The sequence below is a fragment of the Meleagris gallopavo genome, chromosome 3 (assembly GCF_905368555.1).
Source record: "Meleagris gallopavo chromosome 3, MGAL_WU_HG_1.1, whole genome shotgun sequence".
In the NCBI taxonomy this organism is placed as follows: Eukaryota; Metazoa; Chordata; class Aves; order Galliformes; family Phasianidae; genus Meleagris; species Meleagris gallopavo.
In genome coordinates this window covers 52,483,747-52,511,069 of record NC_139406.1, presented here as the reverse complement: position 1 = coordinate 52,511,069, position 27,323 = coordinate 52,483,747, and the positions used below count along the sequence as shown (strand labels likewise).

The window sequence follows — 27,323 nt, the reverse complement described above, 5'->3', positions numbered from 1 at the left end:
ACTTCCCCACTGGAGGAGAGTGGTTTTGTCAATTATTTTCCCTTTTTAAAGTACTGCTATTATATAAATGTAAACAGAGCTGGTATTGCACAAAACATCTACTTTTTCAGCACTAAAACCTATATAAAACTTGGAGAGGAGAGGGGAACAAAAGCTTCACTAGTTAAAATCTGGTGAAATAACATGAGCCCAGGGCTCTCACACACCAGAAGGACTTGAGGAAAAAGATACTGCAGAGAAAGCCACGCCTCCTGGACCTTAAGCTTCCAGCTGGCATGGTACCACTGCTGGGCCCTAACTAGCTATACTGAGTTGGGCACCGTATCAGACAAATGTAACTGCTGACACTGCTGCACTAGGTATTTGTGAAAGTGAGACATTCTGCAAATGTGAAAAGCGCTTGCAGAAGTGAAAGAATTTCAAAAACATGGATGCAGGATGGTAAAAAAACCCACAACACTCCAGTTTACACTTCTGAAATACAGTGACCAAACCTACAGAAAAAAAACAAACATGAGAATCAAAAATGTAAAAGTTCTAGGTATGTGGAAGTGCTGATACTGAGGAGGACTTGAGAGGATGACTGCAAACAAGAGAGCAAGCATTCCATTACAGCCTCCATCAGAACAGCCAGATCAGACTGCAATTACAGTGAGCCCTGCTGGGCTGCACTAGGGAGGCTAAAAGAATATTCCTGTAGCTAAAGCCAACAGCGATTTTAAATTAAAATCGTTCAGTCTTCATTTCATGTAAAGTTTGTTGTTAATATATGCATGTGAAATGTGCAGACATCTATACAGCTGTGTTTGAGGGAAAAAACAAACAAACAAAAAAAAAAAAAAAGGAAATTAATTAACTGGCAGCACAAGGACAGAGGAGCCAGCTGGGGAAGTAACCCTTCTGAACAGTGATGCTCTCTAGCAGAGCTCTGAAATTGGAGCCCTAGAACCTTACTGAAAAAGCAGTGTGTGTGCTTTGAAGTTTCTCCATCCACCTAGTCCATAAGAGAGCTATATTAAAACTACCTGACAAAGTTGTGCAAATAAAGCAGATTGCAATGACACTATACTATCCACATTAACCAATAAAACCAAAGAAAAAATGTCAAAGAGAAATGTGGCAGAAAATGACCTTCAATTACTACACACACAGGGGTATCAATTTAACAGCTTTTTAAATACACTAACGTGCAGAAGGTAAGTTACATTTCACCCTCTCCTTCAATATTCTCCTCTGAACTCAGTGCTTTTGTTATAACCCCAAAACAATTTCACTGTAGAACTCAAACATGTACAGGAACATAATAATAAATATTTGAAAGCTAGTGAGTTTTCTGATGATAGAGAATTGAAAAGGACAGCTAAAAGGTTGTGGCATTAGAAGAAAAAGGCAGTTGAAGTATGAAATGGTAACAACTGAGCTACTACTACCCTGTAATTCCATGAAGAGATGTAAAGCAAAGCTGGGAGGAAATAAATACTCAAAGGACTAATTTCTGAACAGAAAGAAAATGCTGGAAATATCATCTTAATGTACTGATGAAGTTAAGAAAGCAAAGAGAAAGATGGTGAAAATAAAGCTTCACTTCTCTCTTCTAATATAAATCTAATACACAGCAAAACTTCATTAGATTCTGTTGAATATAAAGACTGAAAACAACATCAGTTGTCAGAATAGGATGTACCAGGTTTCTCCCGTCTTCTACAAGTGAATGAATTTTTCTACAGCATTTATTCTTCTCCCCTGCAGAACTCACTGATGTGCTTGGGAGTAGCAGCATTTTGGGGTACAATGTTATTGCTGTTTGAATGATATTATGCTGATTCAACCTATACAAAAGCAAAGAGGTTTTGAAATGGAATTCTATATATAATTTTCCCTCTAATTATTTCTAACTATTTTAAATAGGACAAAGAAAATCACTAGTTGCCATTGACCTGTTCATTTTTTCAATGCAAAGTGAGAAGGAACCTTTGCAAGGTGACATAATCAACTTGGAAGTGACAGCATCAACTTATATTGAGCAGGTGAAGAGAGAAACACAGAACTTGAGCTGAACGTGACACAACAAGATGCTATAATGGCACTGACCCAAGAGACATTATTTAGAAGTTCACTGATTTGGAAACAAAGAGATTACAGTGTGTTTTGACCCATTTTAACATGATTTGTAAGCTGTGTTTTTCTGTTTAGTGGATTGGCTTACTATAAACCTGAAATAACTCAAACGCATTTCGGCAATATTACACAGCCTAAGTAGTTCATAGAACCATAGAATAGTTTGGGTTGGATAGGACCTTAAAGATCAGCCTGTTCCAACCCTCCTGCCATGGGCAGGAACACCTTCCACCAGCCTAGGTTGCTCAAAGCCCAATCCAACTTGTCCTTGAGCACTTCAACGTATGAGGCTTTTCTCAAAGAACAGTTAAATTTAGAGTTCTGCATTTAAATAACTACTTTGACTATCTGTAAGTTGCAGAATGATTAAGAAAAGAAAAATTAGCGAATGTCTAATTTGTTTCATAAAACAATTAAGGACAAGATAGAAATTTTGCTAGGGTAACTTCTATTGTCTTAAATGCTCTTCATGAATAAGTTTGGTCTGGTATGACATTATAAATTAATACACACATCTGAAGAGGCTTTGAGATCCCTGATGATTGTTTTGCAGGAGTTAATTCCCATCGTGTGTGAACGGGTAGGGCAGGTATTAACTGTAAGAAGCTCAGGAGAACTCAGTGTTACCAGCAGAGAAAATAAAGGATAGGGAGTTAAATCCTGGAAGACCAGAATTAGTTAAGCACTTACAGACCTTGGATGATACACTTTCAAAGCCATCAGGAAGGAACATTTTGTGTAGATGCCTATGGATAAACAAAAGCTTCACGCTACTGTTCAGATGGGTAGTACTTCTCTTCTTGATAGCTTAATAAATGTGACTATTATTTGCCTTCCATTTACTCATACCCCAGAGTTAAGAGTAGGAACTTGACTCTCTAGTAGCAGCAACATGGGAAGCTAGTGTAGACAAGATATTACTAGCTGTCATTACTTTTCAGCAGCCTGACAGAGACTTGTTACCATTCATAGTTAAGAGCTAAGTAATAGTTAGAGATGCTGATTAATAAAGCAATCTAGATACAAATAAACTTCCCACTCTGAAGATCAAAGTTTACTGAGAGGTGATCAGAAAGGCATTTATTGTATATAATTTTCAGATTGATTTATTAATACTAGAAGTATTTATCTGATGAAAATTTCATTGTTTTTCACTTGCAGAGTGTTCAAATTAGAGCTGAATAAAAAAATTATTTGCTGGCATTTATTATAATTGAAATCCTTTATGCAAAGAGACTGCTATACTTACATGTTTTATTATTGACATCTAGGTCTCATAACAAGTCCCAACAGGCTCCTGGATCAGCTGAATTTTAAGGTTTTTGAGCTCTTGAGACTATTTAGGTTGACAAAGATCTAAATACCTGGACGTCTAAGTTGCAGACATGTTGTTTCCAGTATCCAACGATGGAAAATTTTGGAACAGCCCACTAATCAGACAAGTCTGCTCATGGTTGCTTCTGTGAACAACGTCCTCATATTACTTCACTCAGAACCCAAATGAAAGCAAATAAAATCTTTGGTGAAACCTTGCTGCCAACATGCTGAATTTTTCTCAAAGGCATTTTGAATAGAGAGAATTATACACAGACCTTATTGCTAGTGAAATCAAATTTAAAGTAATATAGAAACTGAAATCAATTTCTAATGTGAATTACTGATGGTCAACATCAGCACAGTTGTTCTTACACTCTTTCCATTCAGGCATAAATTTCCTAAAACTCTCTGCTCCATGTAGCCATAAGAGCTTCCAAGACTCTTCTGCAAAACTTGGAAGCAAAAGAAAAAACAGAAAAAACTTCCTGTGGAGTTCTCAATTTGGCCCCAAACTTTTTTTGAACATATTAGATTGACTGGGGTTAAGAGAGATATTATTTATTTATAATAAATACACATAAAAATAAACACACAGAAAAAGGAAACCTCAGGTCCCTTAACAAATGGTTTCTAAAAATGCTTATTCAAACTGACATATGCATGACAAGTTTCAGCTCAGTACGATTTAAGGAGGAGGAGTTATACCGCCCAGAAAAATGGTGTTTATGACAGAAACGACAAAGGCTCATTCATCATAGGACTTTTCTGTGTGGAACAGTAATAAAGCTTAAATGAGACTGCACTTCATTAGTGATTTATTTCATAGATCACTATATATACACAAATAGCATAACTCTATTACATCTTCATTGTACCATTCATTACAGTACTTCATATACTATATCCACATGACAACATAGAAATGCAGCTATTTCTGGGGAAGAGAACAGCCACCAAGTGTAGAGCAGCACACAGAAAAGAAAATCATCAGAGCCAGAACCGCAGAAGTAGCAATGCTCACAAGAAAAAGACAGCACAAAACAACTAAACTGAATGCTCACAGACAGGCTGTTAAGTCAGAGAATAGTTTTACTCCATATTTTCTTGACTGATGCCCCATTTGATTTAGAAAGCAGAAATAAAGGAAGAAGACTGAAAGACCCTGCCATTCTCAGTAAGAGCAACTAACATCAGAAGCTCTCACCAGAACTTCCTGACTGGAATTCACTCTCACCCTCACTTGATCCTTCAGCTCTGCACTGGTGTTTGCCATTTACCACAGGAATGAAAAACACATCAGTTCAATTGGTTTCATCAGTCCGTATCTGGAATGCTGCTCTTTAGGTATAGAAAACAACACGTTCTCAGATGCAACTCTCTCTCTCTATTATGACCTCTGCTAAGTAAGAACTCTGCACAGATCACTGCTACTTTACTCTCCAGCAGGTAACAATCCTCAGACTATCACAACTGGAAGCCAAACATTTTCATTAATCCTCAAGAGATGAATGAAGACCTTGGCCTTCCAAATGCATGTTAAAACATGGTATTCTGTACAACTCCACTGAATGCTATGAGAACAAAGATAGAACACCTGTAAATGTCTCAACTCTTTTCAGATGATTTTTTGTGATGAATTATCTTTGGAAGCAATAGTGTTCAATGTAGCAGTGGACCTTTGAAATAACATTTGTAATGTATACAGTATATGAACATTTTCTGAAACACTGACTAAAAGGAAATGTTTCAGTCACTCACTTTTAATCATACTCACTTTTAAATAGTGAGTATGATTAAATTCATTCTCTTGATTTTCTTGCCAAAATCTCAGCTGTAAGAAATATATTAAGAAGGGAAATGACATGTCAATTCTAGAGCTTCCAGGTTTAAAAAAAAAAATTCAAAGTAAGAAAGTTATAAGTAAAGCCATTGTACTTGCAATGCAATGTATAAACACTAGGATCTGTGACGGTTGGAGAGAAGATAAGATTTTACCTAGCAGATAAACACAGACACACACACATATATATTTACACATACAAATACAGCAACCTTACTGGCAAATTAACTAGAAAGAAAAAGCAATCCTAAACTCTCAGTAAAATGTTTGCTGGGCTCAAGAATAAATAAATTCCTATTGTTTTGCCTATGACTCTGTTTTATAATGTTCTCTTTCAAATATCTTAGTGCATTACTTTAGTCCATAGTATACAATAACTAATTTGATAAGAGGTTGAATTAATGCACATCAATACAATTTTTATTTTCCCTTTTTGCATCATACTGTACTGCTTTCCCCTGTGTTAGTGTGGTAGAAACTACTTAGTAAGAGCTTAAGAAATGAATCCACGGCACTTAACATACTGATTTAAGATTCAGGTTTTAATCAGTTAAGAGTTGTGCATCTTCTGCTTTATAAATAAGATGTGAGATACTGGCCATCTGCAAAAAACTTCAATGCCCTAATTGGTTAAGTTACTTAGGAATGTGTCTGAATAAATCCATGAGTAGCCCCCACTGTGCTCAGTAACTGCTCACCTCTGGAAGTCACCAATGGAATTGGTGTTGGACGTGTTTAATAGCTAGACATGCTGGAAAGATTTCTTCTTGCTCTAAGTCTGCAATCTAAACAGCAAATGCACAAAGAACTAAACATTGTAGGAAACCACACAAAGCTGTGTTTTATTCCCACGTTTTTACTCCTCAAATCCTTCAACTTCGAGAAGTGATTAATAACCACTATAAGCCAACAGCTGTGAGGTTGGACAAGATGTTTCTTACAAACATATGAATGAACAAACTCCAGTGCACCTGAATAGAGCAGGCATATATATAAGCATGTGTAAAAGTGGAAGAGGAGAAGAAAACACGAAGGGCATTGCTGCCACAATAGAAGATAGAGATGAAAACAAATGGTCCTAATAAAGTCTTGAAGTGGACAAGTTTATCTTCAACACTAGAGATAAAAAAGCTAATTAAGAATTCTGACAAATTCAGAAGATCTGCAGAAGCTGGTCAGTGTTGAGGTAGACTTTACATTCATTCTACATATAACAGTTTTACCTAATAAAAGTATGGAAATATTCTTCTAAATCTTCTCTAGAACAATTCCTAGTCAGTCAAGTCAGAAAATGAAAACACACTGTTAAAAAAAAGTCTCAATAAGTACAGAAAGAAATATTGCATGTTTCTACTTACCTGTCTGTCTACTTCTGGAAGCAAAAGCAGGAGGTATTGTTGAAAGTGCTGAGGTAAAGAAGCAAAGGTGTGTTTATTTATTAAAGCCCTCAGGTTGGTGTTCACTAGAATAGATCCTGGTGTTTCTATGTCAATATCCTCAGCTTTGGTCCATTTCAAATGTCCTGGAGAGAAAAAACAAAAACAAAAACAACCAAGAAATAACTTCAAACACACATATAGAAAGAGAATAAAAACAATTCCTGTTTTTATGCTTTTAGTTTTCATCAGTTTAATATAGAAAGCGCCAGAGAAATGGTACTCTCAGACAGTAGCAGCCTTTTTTTTGCTAACAGCTTATTTTATATTCCCTGTATTTGTTTCTTGAGATCTTACAGCATCCATGTTCCAGACAACAACACAACAGACACATTCTTACATTCAGCTCAAGAGATCAGCTCAACTCAGCAGAAGCAGATAATTTTCCTGTCATCAACATAATTCTATTTCCAAGCAAAAGGCTGATACCAACCAATCATTATGGAGAGATTTTCTTGGGCCTGTGCTCCGCATTTGCAGTGCACTACAGTTTGCCTAACTCAGTCCACAGACTTGCTAAAACCTACCTGTGTGAATAGATAGTTATCACAGAGGTGAGAATATCTACAGTGTTAATTTAGTGTTTGAAAACATGCATTTCTCAGAATTTTTGTTAGAACCTATGATTTAAAATGAGCAACACAGAGAAGACAACAGCAACAATTATCAGAAGTCTACAAAACAGAATCTGTGAGGAAAAATAAGACAAAGACTACACAGGAGAAGGGGGAAAATATATAAAAAACTGAGTACAGGCATAAATGTCTTCCTACTGCCCACAGTGTAGAGCAAAGGAAGTGTTGCACAGTAAGAAATATTACTGTCAAGGTAATACAAAGCTTTCAGCCACCTAGGACATTAGATTATCATAGAATTGTAGAATTCTAAGTTGGAAGGGACCCATACGAATTATCAAATTCAACTCCTGGCTCCACATAGCCTCACCCAAAAATCAGACCGTATGTCTGAGGATGTTGTCCAGGTGCTTATTCAATTCTGGCAAGCTCAGTGCTGTGACTACTGCCCTTGGGAGCCTGTTCCAGGGCCCAACCACCCTCTTGATGAAGAACCTTTTCCTAATATCCATAGAGAGGCATTTCAGTCTTCATCACTGGAAAACTTTTAAGAATATGCAGAGAAATATCTGTCAGGAATGACAGATGTACAAGCTGATTTTGCTTTGTGACTAATGAATTTGAGTCACCACTGGAAGTCCGATCAGGTCTAACTTTGCTTTTATTTCTGCGATAATACTACTGGACAAAGCCCCTTAAAAAGCAGCTCACTACTGCTGCCTGCATCAGGATATATACATGCTGCTATGAACCTTTTTGCCTTCCAGTCTTATCTTACTACGGTCTTACTATGATACACAGTACAGAAATGAAATAAGTGAGGAGCATAGGAGGCCATTACAAATAAAAAATTCTAAATCTTCACAGGAAAGTCCTCCAGGTTTTGGTCTGCTGTACTTTCAAATATTTCAGAAATGATACAAGAGGGATCTTAAATAATTTATGTATAAACTCCAAAGGAATCTCTTAAAAAGCAATTTTAGAGATTATTCTACTGCTATGAACAATGATGGCATTTGTCACTCGCATAGGGCCTTGCAGCAAGAATTATAATTGTTTTGTTAAGAATACTTACATTTTATAAATATGGATATTTGGGCATATTATTAGGAAATTCTCAAATGCTACAAAGTGTTAAACTGTTAACGTTAATAAAAGCAATGCAGCTATGCTTTAGATTTCTTGGAAGACTATGATCATTTATCCTGAAAGGTTATAGCATCACCCACAAAGTGCAGAAATGAAAGAAACTGCAATAGACTTATAAATTCTGCAAGCTCCCCTTCAGTCACAGCCTCCCACAAACATTCTTGTAATTTCCTTTTACTTTTTAGCAAACAATAGTAACTGAATGAGACAAGCATTACTTTGCATTCAGTACATATCCTTTTCCAACTCATTTCTAACATACTGTATCTCAGCACAGCAAAATCTCCACTATGAACAAATGAATGCCCTGTTATAAAAGACAATTGTGTGGAAGAAGTGCTCATTTTCATGAATGCATCACAGTAAACTGCCCTCACCATCTGTTCCACCCACAAAATACGAATGCAAAAAGAACACAATCTCCAAGTGTAGCAGAAGTAGTATGATGTATCCAAATGCAATGCCTGTACATATATTCCTTTCTTTAATCAATACAGCATACACATCTCTATCTTCCAAGTAACTCCAAAATGAAATAACATTTTCCCCAGTTGATGCTTCAGATTCTACGGAAAGCCATACACATATAGGTGGTCCAAACCAAGACAAAAGATATGATTGCAAAGTCAGTAACATCCAACATTGGTAGGTATTTTAATAGTGAGAAGAGACCAAGATAGTACCAGAAACTCAGGCCTAATTCTGTGTGCCTGAGTTACGCATTTTCCAATTATTTAACCTCCTACCATTACAGGTTACTGTGACTGCTTTATCAACATGAGAAAGAAACACACACACTACTTCTATGATAGCAGGCTACTAGATCACTGTGAGTGGCCAGCATAGCCATAGAAAAAAAGAAGAAAAAAAAAGAAGAAAAAAAGAAAAGAGAAGATCTGTTCAGAAAGAACAAATTTTCTCTCCTGTATCCCTCCTAGCTTTAGGACCATTGCTGCAGGTTTCAAGTTTATAGTCAGATTTCGAGAAATATTTCAGAATAGCAGGGAAAGTAGCAACTCTGTGGAATTTGACTGTTCGCCTCTACTGCATAGCTACTCATAAATCTGAGAGACAGGAGTTTATAATAGAGCATATGTCAATGTTTTTCATATTGTTTTTCCACAGAAAAAGACACTTTGAATCCTTATGGAGCTGCTACCACAGTTTGGGGGTACCTCTGGCCAGATCAGAAATAGAACCTGGAGGATGAGAGGGAAAGACAAGCTTACAGCCTTGGAAAAGAAGAGATTAGTCTTCAACATAAAGCATTACCTATGAAAAGAGTGGAAAATATATGTTTCTACATTGAAGTATGGGAGTCAAAATAGAAGGACAGAAATCACAGAAAACCTTAATCTTTATACAATGTCTTCCACATTCCAGGGACGGTGCCTCAAATGGCTGCAGAATTTATTCTGAAAGCTACAAAAAAAAAAATTCTAATGAATTCATTCTATATTTGGTACCAGAGGTCATATTGATGACATATCTAGGGATAGGGAGGAATGGATGTATCAAATCACATGTCTCAGTCTCACAGCTAGAGAAAAGTTACAGGAAATCATCAGAAATGGAACATATCTTTGCACAGCAAAAATTGTAATACCAAAGGACTATTATCAGTTTTGAATAACACCATTTGATCAACAGAGACACTACATATCCGAGATCAATAAATATTCTGCCAGAAGATTATATATGAAATCAAAATACAATTTCCTGGAAGTCTGTGATACAATGAGGTTTGTATAGAAGAGCTCACCAGAAATTGGAAATAGAATATTTAACAAGCAACCCATAATATTGAGCAAGTATCTTCAAGTTATTTTGCAGAATTGTTATAGAAGAAAATAGACGAGGACATTCATAAAAAAAAACAATCCTATAATGAAAACAGGCATTAAATAATTTTGGGGATTATCCAGACATTATGAAAAGCTTGTTTGCAAACATTTCCTATGTGGTCACACTGCGAAATTCTTCTCTAAATGATTCAGCAGTCTGCTGAATGCAAAGGGTCCTCTGTAAAGAAACAGTTATGTAATTATTCGACTTTGCTATATACGAGACAAGAGTCTTAGTGAATAGTATTTTTTCTATTCCTTAGGGAACATTTCCAATTATGTTTCGTACAGTGCAGAAAAAAATCTCCATCACATGGAGCTATTGGGACTTTACTCTTAGCATCTCTTCAGAGAAAAATCTTCATTAATTACAGATCAGCATTCACGAATCTTGGTAAATAACATGGAAAACAAAAAACAGAAACTGTATCTACCACCTCAAGAGATGTAGCTTCAAAAATAATTAAGGATCCAACAGGAGAAACAAATCAGCCAAAGAAACAGAATCAATCAAAAATGATGTGCCAAACCTCTACATGACACGGAATGACGCAAATGGAGAGAGTTAACTTAGAACAGAACAGATATGTAAGAAAATACATTACTCTCTTTGGGATTAAGCATGCATTAAGACTGCAAGCAAACTTAACAGTAAGAAAGAGTATCTGCTACTCCACCCCTTACCACCCGCCCAAAAATCATAATGCAGCAATCAGAAGCAAGCTGCTAAATGACCTCGGTCTGCACTTGCGTAGGTCTGTCAAATTTAAAAAGCACGTACAGAAAAGCATTCTTGGGGAAAAACAATCGCCTGTGGATTTTCAAAACAGCCAGAAAAAAAAGATACTTTCTTGAGAAAAGGTCAACTTCTGACTTTGAGAAAGAGACTGGTAAATCAGCAACACAAAACTTTTAAATATAGCATAGAGATTCTAAACATCTCAGTAGTACAATAACAAATAAATATACTTATTTTATTCTCACTTACCTAAACCAGATTTTTTTAACCTCTTTAAGTGCTGGCTTGTTTGTTTTCCAGTTGGAGACTTTTGTCCATGTTTCATCTCTTTATCAGAACCATCTGCTTCACCATTTTTAGATTCAGATCCTTAGGAAAAAAACAAAACAACGCATGATACTGAAGCACTTGTATCACCAGCTCTCCCTCCTCCCTGTCCCCTTGCTACACTGTAAACATAGCAAAAATGGGATTAAAGAAAACTGACATCTACTTGCTGAGAGGCAGTGCACCTTTCTAGTCACAATACAATTTCTCATCATCAGAGGAAATGGAAGAAAAAGATCAATAAGTCAATTAAGCGCTGAAAACTAAAGTTTATTGAACATTATAGTCAATAAAAATGTTCACTGATCTAATAAAAATAACGTTTTCCTATAACACACAAGGGATATCTTTAAAAATATTTTAACCTCAAGCTATGGGGCAGTAATGCAATCTAAAGGCAAAAAAAGATCATTTTTCTCTGAAGCATCACTTACAGAATGGAGATGCCTGGAAATACAATTGTCAATTTCTGTTAAACACGGACATAAAAATCTCTTAAAATGAAGAAACTTAATCGGAGCTAAAGGTCAAGGTAACGCTGTGGTGCTAAGAACAGCACCAGAACAAGATAAGCTAACAAAAGGATCCTAGGATTGCAATGCAGAATTGACACAAATTCACATTCACAGAGAAGCTTGCCTTTCTTCTCCCCTCTCCTTTTCATGGCCTTGAATACCAGCATGTGGTCCTCCATTAGAGTTCCAGAGCCAAACAAAATGTTACTTTGCATTCCTTTAAAGCTGCTGCTATTATTAATTGCCATTTTACTGTGTGCCTTCAGCTCTTTATTAAAATTAAAGAAAAATCTCTGTCCTTGAGTCACAGATTCGATAAGGAAATAAAGACGTTAAACAAAGCCTCCAAGTGACAATATTATTTTCAGCAGTCTTCCATTCTGTATGCTATACATCTGACTCAGAGTAAGGCTCTGTGACTAGCACTGATCTTGCAAACAGTCCTTTAGCTATTTACCTGAAGGTGAATCCGACTGCTCATCAGACACCTTTAATGGTGTCAAAACAACACGAGGAACAGTCTTGTTTACCATCATTGAGACTCCATTTCTTCTTTTCTGCTGTTGTCTTAAAGCCTATAAAAATGATAACAAAACATAAAAATGTAACAAAAAAATACTGCTCATAAGCGAATTACATGAGACATTTCTCTACCATTATTCTGAATCTCTTAAAATAAGCGTAATTTACACAGTTACTGAATTGCCAGATTTCACATCTGTCCCCTTTATGTCGTTTTCCTTTAAAATATAAAATCAGGCTTTTTGCCTATAAAGAGAAAGATGCACCTCAGATCATTTTCCATTACAACTTTGACAACAAAGAAGCACATAATCGTTTGCTCTACCTTAACAGCACAACATGATAACCCATGGAATGTGAAACTAAGAATCCCAAGTAAAAAAAATGTAAAATAAATGTTTCAAAACAAGAATAAAAATATATATGTCTGCACATCTCTCGCAGGTGCATCCTCTCCAGTATACTGCTCAGTCAATCAAGTTAACACAGAGTGTCATCAGTATGTACAGCATGTAAGGACTACAGTATTGATGCACTCACTCAGCCGTGAGTAGTGCTGCACAAAATCACTGAACATGGCAGGAATCATTTATTTTTGTGAAGGGAATCAGTCCTAATCTTGGAAACCTTGCAGCACTTGGCTTCTGCCTGCTTGACTTTGGGCATTAACCTTCAGAACACGAACATGATGATGTTCTGGCAAATCTCGGGAAAAATGATACAAGAATAAATCTCTACAAATGGAAGTGCTTTGTGTTTCATAAATGGATCGAGCACAGGGTTGATAATGCAATACCAAATATTTAAAGGTTTGTAATAGCAAATACCTGACAGACTGTTTTATGTGGTAAATGATACTTGATTCAAAAGATCTTAAAATGTACAAATATGAATGTTTGCACATTAATACATTTGCAAGCATTAAAATTCTGGAATTAATCAGGATGGGCTGGGCTTAATACGGATCCCTTCTATTCTCCTATTTTCCTGCACGATCTTACTGTGCACTCTCTTTTTATAAATGTAATTTGTGTTATGATCTTGGGAGAGATTTATTAAAGTAATACTATGTCAGTAAGATACATATTTCATACGAATTAGTGCTATAGTTTTATAAGCATGAATGATTAAAGACTTATAAGGATTAAATCTGTAACTTCAATTAATCTGCAATATCGTTCCAAAATGTTCACATTGCTAAATCAAAAAGAGAAAAAAAAGATTCCTGAAAAAAAGAAATCAATATCATTCCACTCTTCTAAATAACACACTATACAACATAAAATACACCAAGCCACATAAAAGCTATTTCATCGATTAACCCCTTTTATAGTACAGTTCTTTAAAGACACATGAGCACTGTCCAATAAAAAGCGAATTACAACACCCGAAATCAAACAAAGAGAAGAACCTGGTCAGATCTGCACTGAACCAAGGGCACAAACAGAAAGCAATAAAGAACAGCCTACAGAAAGATACAAAATTCATACTTGTAATGGGCAAAGATAGTCATACTCATGGATAGAAAATTACAAAATGTAAAAATATCTCAAAAAGTACCCCAAAATTCCAGCTGATTTCTCAGTGCACAGTCCTGCCAACCCAGGTATCAAAACAGGTGACCCTCATTCAAGAGTGATGCCACTCAGATCATAACAGACAGTCCACTAAAAATTAAGTGAAAAGATAGCTAACTACTGTCATAACAATATGACATAACCAAAACCCAGTCATTGTACTGTTGTGCCCCAGAACCTTATTTACACAATGAAGAACAAAGAGAAAACATCCAATCTCAGTAATATCCTCCCTAGACAAATGAATATGAATACAAAAATGTCCCACATTCTCCTCCAGTTTTCATGACAATTTCCACCTTCACCAGGGCTCATGACCTTGTTTCCAGCAACTTAAAAAAGTATTGTTTTAGTGTTTTATATCACTGCCATGACAAAGGTAGATTCTTTTAAAGCCTCTCATATAATATCCATGCTTTAGACTCAGTGGCCACACAAAGGGGAGGTGACAGGACATGGTGAACCACATCAGTGCTTGTATGCTGCAGGCAACATGCTAGCTGCCAGAGCAAGGGCAGCAGTACCCAGTCTTTGCCAAGCAGACTACTCACCTTGTTTTGGCCAGCACGGGGCATGCTATGCTCACATGGTTGTATGGAACGGGAGTGCCCATCCCAGCACGTCCCAGCCAAACCCTCATCACCACAAAGGCAAGAAACAGAGTAGGATCTGGTGGACACTGCTACCAGTAGTACTATACAGCACACCCATGAGCTAGAGGCTAAGTGCCTCAACAGGTAAGCAAAAGCTTAAAGAAGTACTTCTCTTGATACATATTTGTTTTTCACCATTTCCTTCTAACATTTTTTCTTTCCCTCCTCCAGTCTCACAACACAAAGGACGGATCACCAGATGGGCCTGTATAGGGTGATTCAAGCTGATAATAAAGATGCATACGTGTGGACAGCCAAAAATCATGTTGTAAAATGGAAAAAAAAAACCAAAAAACAAAACCCAACCTAAAACTAAGCAAACACCAAAATCTAAGTCTAAGCTTTAACACAAAATGCCAATGAATCATGCTGTGCCTAGAGAATACACTAACAGTCATCCCTGTGCCTCTCTTTCCATTTGTCTAAGGAAAGCTATGAAGTAGGAGGGGAGTGTAGTAAAGTATCAGGTAAATAATTTCACATTTGACATGTATGGTTAAGATATGGCTGAGATTTTGCTCAGTCATCCTGTTTTGTGGAAGAAATTATTCCCAGCTAATCACAACTTTTTTTTTTCTTTCTACATTTCTACTTTGAATTTAAAGCTGCAGGGTCCAAAATTGTGGATAGGCAAGTGTTTGCATGACAACACTAGGAGCAAACTAAGCCTATGGAGAAACTGCAGACTGAAGCCTAGTTACTAGTAAAACCAAACACCAGAAGGAGTTAAGTATAAACCAAGGACACTGCATGCAGTCTCTGCTGAGGACAAATATATAACAGCTCTACACTCTGCCCGAGGGATATTAATTTTAGGATACAAGACTACTGTAGGATAAGACAAGAGTCTTGTATCCCAAGATTAATTCTACTTAGCTTGGAAGTCAACGGGATTACTCAGAGTGAAATATACACCAAATGCTTTGCTATATTGAGCCTTCAGTGTACCAAGCTAATTTAGTGCTTTCCTTGTCACCTTAATGAGATAAATCTTCAGTTTTAGCTCTTCTGGTGAAGGGAATAAACACAAAGTAGACAAGTAAAATTTGTAACTACCACTGGAGAGAATGAGAAATTTTATAACTTATTCCAAAGAAAAATGGTTCCAGAACTCATTGTAGAAACAGAAACAGTAACTAACACAAATGATATTGGCATCTTCTACTGACACAGCCCATTGCATCTCATCCATATTTAAAGATATACAATCTCTGGATCTGCAAGAAAGAGCCAATGGCTCTACCAAATGATAAAGTGTCATTTTTACTACAGAAAGTAAGATAGTAACATATATAGCATGTATGATAGCTTATATAATACATATTTTTCCTTACTGAGATGAAGGTCTATGTTTACATTTCAAATGTATTCAGTCATTTCGTGCTAAATGCTTCAGTTAAAAAAAGCTGCAAGTTGTAAATTCCTAGAACTGAGAACTGTTACAGCAATCTGTAAAACATTACTGTCATCCTATCTCTGCAGCACATAAATAAAAAAGGAGAGAAAGAAAATGAAGGTTCATGTGGTATACAAGTTAAACATTAAAATCTGTATTAAAATCACCACCAAAATATAGTACTTACATACAGCCTTTCACAAGCAGATTTGCAAAGGACATCTGTGAATCTCTTGCACATAACGAGTATGGAGAATTCCCAATATTCCCATTCATAAAACAGAACCTGTGACCATCTGTTGAATAACACTGCCACGGTCATTATACAGGGCTTGGTATAATTAATTTGTTTAATAAAATTATTTTTATTGCCAAAAACTTTAAGTAACCTGTCAATCTATTTTCATCCAAAGACCTCAAAATAACATAAAAAAAGAGTTGTAGAAATCCAAACTCAAAAGCTACGTGCCAAAAGAAAGACATAATGCAACTAACGATGATCTTCTAATTTCAATCTGTTTTTCATATATAGGTCACAAGAACAGGTCTCCTCTTTTTTAGGGAGTTTACGCCCTTGCTGGAGTGTAGCAGTGTGTTGAAGGATTCATGAATGCCATTATATATTCTTAAGAACAATCTTTTCATATAAGTAGTTGCTTTTGACATAGGAAAGACTTCTTCAACTAAATGACAAGGTAGTAGACTCTACTAAATAAAAACAAACAAAAATAAGCATTCCTTGATTCAGGAGTGAAAGGAAACTTAGACTAAAAGGTAATTGGAAGAGGGGAAAAATACATCCCTCAAAGAGTCCCGGAAGTAAAATGTCAAACATTATGCTCTCATTTAATGCTGCTTAGGATTTTTTTTTTTATATAATTTTTCTTTCCCACATCTTTTCAACTCATAATGAAAAAATGCAGCATACAAACAAACCATTAATGCAGAAAATCACTTTCATTTGAGCTTAAATGCATGATGCACTGAGAATGTTAAAAATTAAGTTATTAACAACAAAGATATGTAACAGTTGGTTGCATTAAGCAACATTGTCCCAGATTTTTTTTTGTTACTGAAATGTCAAGTCTACGTTCTGAAACTCATATCATGAAACATAACCTTTGAAATTTCACAGCTTATGGATCAGAAACATAAAGCTATGGAATTCTTCCATTCTGCCATGTAAAAAACTCATGCTGTAATAAACAGAGAAGAAATCTACTGCATGAAATAAATTACAATTCTGCATTATGGTCATGGATCCTAAATTGTCAAAGTCAAAACAGATTTATAGTTTATCACTGATTCACTTAATGCCACCATAAAATTCCATCTTTGTCCTCTCTCTCATCCTCATCTTGTTAGTAAAATTAACACAGACTTTAATTCCCATGTTTCTCTTGAATTAAAATCTCAGTGGCAACCTGTTTCATGGGTACACAGAACAGTTAAAAAAAAAAAAACAAAACACAGCAAGCATCACAAATCATGAAAAGTAAACATATTATTGTTCCTAGGATGCCACCACTTCTGATAGTAAATATACACTGAAAGTAGTTACAGGCATGCAAATTTGTAATTAAAACAATAATAAAAATCTCCCAAGGAAACTGCTACAAAATACAAAACATCATTTCCAAAGCATGGAACAAATTAATGTACTTCCAGCCAGACTTGTACACCAAACATAACAGTACTGGCACTATATGTACACAACTGGTCATTTGGAGATGAAGAACAGAGGCAGAATAACTGGAAGTTCTCAGACCTAGAGATTATTTTCAACTTATGCTAATCACTTGTAGAATAAGTGTCTGTCCTTGGCCAATGCTTCTACTTTGTGATACTCCTATTTATTTTTTGGAACATAAATCATTTCTTGTCCCATATTTGTTTTTCAGGTCTCTGTAGCATTGAAGGTCTTTATGCACAATTACAGCACTTATTAACAACGGAACATTTTTCTGTGTTTTAACAAACATGAAAATAAAGTGCATGGATATTTGTGATGTAGAGAGAATGTGCATTCCCACACATGCCTGCATCTGCAAGTGAGCCCTACCTTCTATAGGGGTAAAAGAATGCATTCACACCTACAATTGCTGCAGATCACAACAGACTGCAAAGTGAAGTTTTTGTTTGCTTTCCCAACCCCAGAAAAAGACAAAAGGACAAACAAAAGTGTTCAAAGCCTATTCTGCCTTGTATGTGAACGGGAACGACAATGACACATGCACTAACTCAGTGACTTTTTTTTTTGGTTTAAAGTGAAGAGTGAGTTTAAAAAAAACCAAAATGGTGTAACAATATGCTAACAATATCTACCAGATGAAAAATACTCTACAGGAAAGCTATTGTTTGACACAATAAAGCATATGTAGGTAAGGAAGCAGTTTGCATAAAGCAGTTTAAAAACAATATAGCAATGTCAATACAAAATCTTGTAACAATAAACAGTATTTTCCCGCAGGTCATATTTGCAAACGTACTACACTTGTACACTTGCAAAGGGTGCAAAGTGTAGTGGGGGGACTACAAGGCTAGACTACCATCCTCCAGATAAAAACATCTTGTCATTACATCTCAGGGAAAGTGGTGCAGCAATATACATTACACTGCAGTAAGATTGTAATGTCTTTACGCCAGATGCCCTGCTCCAGCTTGTGTTCTGCCACACACCCCTACACCCTAGCAAGCAGCCTTCTGGGGACCTATCCAACAGATCTTACAAATGGATTTCTAGATTCGTGTTTGTCAGCATTTTGTTGGAGGCTTCTGAGAAGAGTTATGAGCCATTGCAACTCATGCCTTTCTCTCAAAAGGCCTACTATTTCTAGGATGCACTTTGAAATCAAGGCCAGATTCATTTTCTCCTGGGACTTATTTTGTATGTAATACAATATTCAAATCAAAATTTACATACGGCTCAGAAGAAGGTATTCACTTAAGAGACCCACTGCCAGTATATGGAAGAATCACGTAACACCAACAGAAAAGCTTGACTACTACACACTGTACCAACAAAATGGAACTGCCATCTACACTGATAGTATTTGACATTAGTATAGTACTTACAATCAATCCATCTTAAACAGATCCCTAGGCTATCTAAAGAAAAACATTATCAGATAAGCGCAGTGCTTAAATTTAGACCACTGCCACCGATTTGGTTGTCTAAGACTTGAGACGAGCAACAGCATCCACACAGCAGAAATGAGAGAGAGCTTAGAGAGTTTCTGACGTAGATTTGGGAAGGGGATGTATGTATGGGTGATAAATTTAAACAAAGTTTACATTCAAGGGCATATTTTAAGTGAAGGATCCAGTCTTACCGTGAAGTAGAGCGGTCAACAACGCTTCAACATGGTAGTGTTCTAAAGTCGCTTAAAAATTCTTTTTAGATATTTCTCAGAGTAAGAAATTCTGAAAACCACATTTATTAAAACAGCAAACATGCAGGACAGCTGCAAAAAGCATGCTATGCAAACAACCCATTAGGGAAAACAAACAAGCAAATGCCCCCAGCAACTCGAAGTTAATATTTAAAAAGTGGCACAAAAAGAACAGAGGGATCATTTGGATTCCTGCCCTTTTCTTTCCATCACAAGTAAAGGCTGAGGACCATGGGGATGACCCTGAAAAAAAGTCCCATAAACACTGTCTTGCGTCTTACCAAAGCACTGTGTTGAGCAGCTGGTACATGCTGCCCATGCATAGGGACCTTTAGAGGGACATACCGTGCAGCCTGCCTTCGGGCAATGCATGTACTCCCTGAAGAGCTCCTGCTGGAACTCTTGCTCTTCCAGCTTCTTTTCCCCATTATGCAGTCTCCCTGCCATAGTTTCTCTGTCCTCTTCCCTAGACTTGTCTTGACAATCAGAAAATCAGTTTAGTTTAGCATCTTCGAAATTCCATTCTCCTGAATGCATTTTGTAAATTCCACTGTCCCTTCCCATGTCTCTCTAGTAGTCAAAAAGCAACACATTTTTCTTGTTTTTCATTTGTTGACAGGAAAATTTGTCAAGAATCATCACTTATGTTGCCAGACATCTGATCAAATGCTTCAGCTAGGGAGCCAGAATTCTCCAACTGCGGCCTTGGTAAATCTGCAGTATCTGAAATGAAACATAGGAAAATGGTTAATGTAGGCTCTAAGACAGTGCAACAAATTCTCTATTACCAAGGAATTCAGTACAAGAAGTATCTCTCAGTTCACAGTGGAATTTCAAAGACTTTTAGGAAGTCACCCGGTGCTCAAACTCTACATGTTCTGGTCATATTCAGAATAATCTCCTCTGTCATGTTTATTTCTTCAAGGGTAGAGATGGGAAAGGAGGGCAGACAAATATATCAGGTTTGTATCAGAACATATGAATGAGTTGTTCCTCAACTGAGTCAAAGGACAGACACCATAGACAGAGTCATATGGATTAATTTCTAAGGACAGGAAAGTGCTTCAGGAGAACCTGTATCTGGCTGTAGTCAAGGAAAGAAGTCCTAACAGAATGACCATGGAGGGAGCAAGACTGGTGAGTTTGCTCTTTTTCTTCTCTCAAAGCAAGGTAAGAGGTATGCCTGAGCTGGAGAAAGGAAAGCAAATCCACACCAGAGTCAAGGGAGTACAGGATTCTACCTTCAGTGCCAACCTAGGCACGCCTAGGCACGTGGACACCTGTGTCATTAAAAAAACCAACCAAACAAACAAAAAATCCTCATAAAATAGTTCAGTGAATTTGGGCAAATCAGGGCTAAGTCATGGTCTTCATCATCCTGCTCCAAAATTTAATCTTCTGTTGCTTCATGTTATAGATTGGTTTCTAATCATATCAATTATAGTTATGCCAGAAAAGTCACCCTGAAATATTACTTGGAGTTTATAGGTCTAATGTCCTATAATTCAGAAGCAACACATCAGCCAAATGATAACTTCCCCACAGCTTTCTTACTGCTTGGGGCCTGAGAGCATCCACTGAAATGAAAAGGGGTGTGGAGCTGCCACTTCTGTTCTACGAACAAATCATACAGATGGGTGCTTCCTTCTTCATAAGAAACTGCATCTACCCACTTCATGAATAAATTAGTGGCACATATTACAAACCCAGCCACCAAGCATGCAGACAAAGCCCAAAGTTAAGAAAAACAAAACAAAGCAGCAGCAATAACATACCTTGAGTAGATTCCCTTATTTCCTGAGCTTGTCTCCTCCCAAACCCACTTGGCTGCTGTCTCTGGAGTTTCTGTCTCTACAAAGAGATCTGGATGCCCAGCACAGTCTCAGACATGTCCTGGTCTGTATTCAGATTCTGAGTCTGAATGAAGTATCCTTCTCTTCTCCCAACAGAAAATTTATGGGTACCCTTCTTGGTGCTGATTCCAAAGTGCCAAAAGTGAGGCAGGATTTTCTTCCGTGTCTGAGAGGTCTAATATCATCCCAGACATCGTTATATCACATCTTCAAGTTCTTTATTCTTTCTTGGTACTGACTCAGGAACCAACTGGTACACTGATGGGCAAGGTACTTGGCTATCACAGTCCAACCGACACTAACACCACCTCAATGTCCTTGATATTCACAATATGCTCACGTGTTACCTATGTGAAGCCAGTTTGCAGGTATGATCACTTCTTCTGATAAATGTTCCAAGAACATCTTGATAGATACAGACAAATCTGTACATAGTGAAGACTTCCAGAAAAAGTAACACCTCAAGTCAATGGAACAGAAACTGGACCAGAGAGGAGTATGGTAGATACTATGCCATGACTTGATATCCATACTTGAGTTTAGCCTTGTCCAGAGCAAGAATAATTCACACAGTAGTGTGATCATGTGCCACTGTTAGCAGATGCAGATGTAGTTCAGTACTTTCCTGGTAAGAGGTCCTTACATAGGTCTGCATGCCAAAATCCTCAAGTGTGAAAATGAGGTACATCAGTATGGAACTGATGGGAAATCAGTATGTGACAGCATGCCAGGAACACCTTTTCCAATGTTACTAGATATGCAACAGCTGGGCACACATACCCAACCACTTCCAACAGCAAAAGGGAAACAATATCTTTAAAATCTGCCATCAGAAAGATGAGCATAAAAGACAGCTCTACACCAGACTCTCTTGTCTAAACTAACATGAACAGGAACTATTTTGTTGGACTTTGCAACCACTATTCAGGAGCAAAAGTGAAAATTCCTCAAAAATGAAATAAGCAGCATGAAATACAATCGGTGGTGAAACAATTGAAATACTTCTTCCAGCAAAATGACACTATGGAAGGTTGTGAAGCTAGAAAGTTTCCAGAATAAAATGGCAGCCCAGGCTTTTAAATGTGATGAAATAAGGTCTGAAGTGTGACACAGACCTTCTGAGAGTCCACAGGAACTGTGAAGCTCCCTACCCCCTGTGATGCACCCCCAGATCCACTGCTACCTGAGAGAAGTCAAGACCAAGAGCCAGGGCTCAGAAAATGCCCCTTCCTCCAAGCTGCTGGCATAGCTCAAGAAATTCATTGTCATGACCAATTTGATTCACGAGAACATCCTAAAAATGCAGGCGGACCCAAGGAAATATAAGATTGCTCTTTGCAACCTACACCCAGGAATATCTCTAAAATTCATTAAAAATGAAATCATTTGTAAATCCAGCATAACACCTTAAAGAGAATGACGTGACCACAGTGACTAACAAGCAGATAAACAGTGGAAAAAACCTGCTGATTCGAGCCCAGATCTTCAGGCGTACTTCACATTATCAACCTCCCTCTCTTTAATCTTAATGGACAACAAAAGAAATACACACAAAAATCAAGCTAATCAGAACTCACTGTTTTTGAATAAATTGAGTAGGAAATGGATTGAAAAATTATTTTGTAGATTTTCATTCCATGATGACTATTAATAATAGAAAAAACACAATAGCTGGGAAGACCTCTTTCTGACATAAATATATATATATATGATTATATATAGCATAATTATGACTGAAAGCAGGCTGTTGGCTCATCTTTTGTTACTTTAGCACAGAACTGTAAGTTGGAATCAGTTAGAAGACTACTGAATCCAACTGCCTGAATTTTTTATGCATTTAAGTGTACTCCAGGCTGTCGTTTGTACTAATTTTGTGTTACGTATCCACAAAAGCAACAGAAAGATTGGAAAGTAAAAGAATAAAATTCCCACAGTAATTTTATACATTAAATCACTGCTGAAATTCATTTTTCTCTGTTACCATATCAAATTAAATCAAATCTGCAGCATGCATATGGCAGTAGCCAGCACCTGAAACTTCTGAGAAAAAGTAAAACAAAGGTAAAATCCTCTACCACTCCACAATGAACACAGAGAACACATTTTACTGATAGCTGAACTAATAATCTCATACTCTGAAGTACAAGATCTAATTACTATCAACTTAATTAAAACTGATTTCTTTCTATTGATTACTTAACTTTCAGATGGTGCTTTAACCCTATCGCCTTAGGGAATATTTTCAATGATTTCCATCAGTGTTATGACTTTTTACATTAAGCTATTTTGATTAGTTTGCTCTTTTTTAAGCTGTTCTCACTGCTATTCATCTCAAATTGCTCTTTTTTTTTTCCGTCCTTCCCTTCCCCTGCTCCATCCACTCCTAAGTTCATATATTTATTACAAAGAATCTATACAGAAGTTTCCAAAAAGTTGTATGTGTTTCCCTCAGTGATCATGCAGCTAGTGACTTGCTTTTTGCTCACTGTCCAACTTTCCTGACCAAACAGTTGTGAGACCCCGATCTAAAAATCCTCCCCAGTCCTCAGAATGTGTAAGTACAAGAAAACCTGCTGTGAATAACACCAATCTATTAATTTTAGTGGATTTAAACTCAGACTCCATGAAAACCTAAGTATAAATACTTAAACATTTCAAGAAGGCAGCACGGACAGGCTTTCCTTAACTTAAGCCTAAATCAACAACTCTGTAATAAACTACCCTGTGAAATATTGTACCTCAGTTAAACAGAACTAAGGGAGGAGTTACAAGAAAAATAAAAGCAACAACATCTCATCAAACTAATGTTTTTAAGAAGTTGTATTTCATTTTTTACAATATTTACGTGACTAAAACAGATTTGTACAAACTCAAAATTGAGGAGATACCAATACATTTTTTTAATTATCTTTTTTTTAAGTTTTTCATTTGCTCTTGTTGTAAGCTGAACTCATTTGGCACTGTTGGAAAATAAATTTCACAGTTATACTCTCTATTAATAACTGATTTTTAATATGTAGTTACTTTTGTGAAGTTTTACTACATTATTTGCAGCCTAAATCATTAGAATCAGAGGCTATCCAAAAACTAAAATCAATCCCACTCTTACACATTGTAGTGTCAGATTTAGTATGAAAAATAATTACTAAGCAGGCCATAAAGGAAAACTGAAGAGCAAGTAAGAATCTGAATATACTATCTGTAGAACTTCCTCCAAAATCTTTGTTTTATTTTAAGCCTCACATAAAATTTTCAGTTTAAGTGCTTACATAGAAAAACCTGGGTTGTGATTAATACAAACAATTCTGCTTCCTTGCAGAGCACTTAAGAAAACATCAAAAACACAGTAAATGGCAGGATTGGTAAACAAACAAACATAAAAAACCCTTGCAATGCACCATTAAACAAAATCCTACAAATCCTCTCAGAAATGCCCTGAAATTCAGCTGACGTCGCATTCTCACATTCATATCAGATACCCATATGGAGGACAGCCAACTGACCTGCAGTCAGCAGGAGCTTACCTGCTTAAGTGCTTTCTTTGTGTGCTGCTGGAAGGAAGATACTAGCTTGCTTTGCACTGGTGCATTTGTAAGGCTCGAATCACGATTGGAAGACAATTCTTCAGATGTCTGCTTTGGGCAAACTTTATAAAAAAAAAAAAAAAAAAAAAAAGAATACCGTTATGGAGGTTATCTTCTCTCTATTTTTCTTGAAGAGTCCCAAGAAAGGAGAAAAAAAAAAAAAATGCAAGCACCTGGAAAACAAAACACTTGTGCTATGAAATTAAAGTAATCTTGAGGTCCAAACGAGCTGAGAATCTCGTCACACTGTAAATGAAAGTGTTGCTTCACAATTAGTTGTGCCTCCCCAGGCCCTTTGCAGCTCTGGAGACTGCAGGTTTTGCCTGTTGGGTCCTGAAGGTAACTGAAGGAGTCGAACAAGGGTCCTCATACAAAAGCCAGGCAAAATTATCTTCTTCATCAAGTCATTTATAATGCATTTCTGTGTTTCTAAACGTGTACTTTATGTACAGAAGACATTGATGACCCTGTGCTCTAGAAATAGCAGTGGCTTCTTAGGAGCTAGACTATTTCACTTTGTTCCATTCTTGGCAGAAGAAAGAACACACGACTGCTTTTTTCACAGGTAAATTGGAATATCCTGAAAAGAGGAATACTGGTCTCTCAGGCAATACTCACTGCTATTCGTCAGTCTTTTTAATAATACATTTTTTAATAAATAAATAGCACTCGCTTTAAACAGCCTCTTGATTACATGTTGTCTGAGACACAGAAAAGTCTCCCGGTTAAAAGGAAAAATGACAAATTATTTCTAAAAATCCAGCTTTACTAAACAGATATGAATGCCTCAAGCATTTTGTTAACCACAACAGTCAGCAAGTTTGACTAAAAGGGCTGTAAAAACCTTTCCACTCTTAATGCCTGGCATTACCATTACTCTTAGTAGTGCTTAAGACAGCCCAGCTAAAACTGAATGAGCATGAATCCAGAAGCTGAGCACTTTTCTTCTTCCCTCCTCCTCGGACTCAGTTTGAGTCTGGCTGCCCAACACCACTGTGCATGTTGACATGCTTCCTTTGTGATGCCCAGGTCTGCCTTACGTGGTGCATCTACCATAGGACTCTGAGGACATGCAAACAAGCTGCATAGATGTGTGAGGAGGAGTTACAGCCCAAACTTTCTCTTCATGTATGATTTTCTCCTTCCATCCTTCAATAGCGTGTGCAGAGAACAGAAGGAGCACATCAGATCCCTTGCCTCTAGCACTATTTCACAGAATAAATATTTTAAAGGCTTTTTCTTTGTGTTTGTAAGAAAAAAGATAGAATTGAGACAATTCAGCAATCAATAATTAATTGGCAGCATAAGATGCACGGGATATTAAACATTTCCATGCTGAAAGAAAAACTAATTAATATTTACCTCACAAAAAGAGAATATATTCTGCTTTATAATATTGGGACTATATCAAGATAATTTTCATATTAGATTACAAATTTTCATTAGCAGATAAGAGAAATTCAATTCTGTCACAAGATTTCTAACCAATATTTTCGACTTTTTTTCCATGTAGTTGAAGCATTTGTCAAGAATATACAAAGAAGCTGCAACGCAAAACAGCTTCCGAGCTTATGTTAGGATCAGTCTTTTCCATATGATGAGCAAAGCTTACAATCAAAAACGACAACTTGAAGGAGCTGTATATTGTCAGCAGAAAAAAAACAATAGCAATTTTATATAATCTAAATCACTGCAATAGTGAAGCTCCTGAGATACAGAACACCTACATCAAAACAAAAATCTGACACTTCAAATTACTCAGCTTTTGCTTTGATTTGTTTCTTTCACAGATATTTTTACTGTTTTCTGGCAAAGACTAAGAGACTCAAAGGACTGAATTAAAAATGGAAAAAGAGCAAGAACATCTCAAAGTTAAGAAGAACAAATTGAAAAATGCCTGAAGAATTGAAACTATCATGTATATAACACTCTATCCTAAGAGATGATACCACATGACCTATCATGAAGAATGTACTTTCGTCCTCCAGTATGACTGAAACTTCCATTTACTTTTTTGAGTAAGTAGGAAATTCTGATTTTCATGACATTGATTTTAAACATTATCCAAGTATGTCCCTGTTTATTTTGGTAACAAAGTCAATTTTGGAAAGGTTTGGCAACACTATCTGATGGTGCTCAACACCAGTGACACTGCTAGCGTCAAACTCATGATACAGTGAGGGAATAAATGTAAACGTAGTCCTACTCTGATTTTGTGTTTTCATTCATAAACTCTTTAAGTTAAATGAAAAATGAAACTGTGGCAAGGTCTATCAGAGGCAGTACTTCTGATTTCTATCATTACTTCTATTTTGCATAAAACACTATCACTGTATTGTTTCCTTTTGCTTCTGCTTCTTTAAAACTTTGACAATTAAGTTAAATCAAGAAGCAAGCCTCGTTCTGCTTGGTGAAGCAACTGGAACTAAAACCTGCTGAAATAATAAACCAGCTTACACAGCCATAATCTCTTCTGCATGTACAGA

At 36.6% G+C, this 27,323-nt stretch overlaps 1 protein-coding gene across 1 annotated transcript in view; it reads right to left on the bottom strand.

Annotated features, from left to right (window-relative positions):
• ASXL3 (ASXL transcriptional regulator 3) overlaps nucleotides 1–27,323 on the bottom strand; it is a 71,989-nt gene that overhangs the window by 34,489 nt on the left and 10,177 nt on the right. Inside the window, 4 exon segments of the mRNA XM_085221018.1 lie at nucleotides 6,634–6,797; nucleotides 11,268–11,387; nucleotides 12,318–12,435; nucleotides 24,778–24,899. Coding sequence (XP_085077144.1) covers nucleotides 6,634–6,797; nucleotides 11,268–11,387; nucleotides 12,318–12,435; nucleotides 24,778–24,899 — 524 coding nt within the window.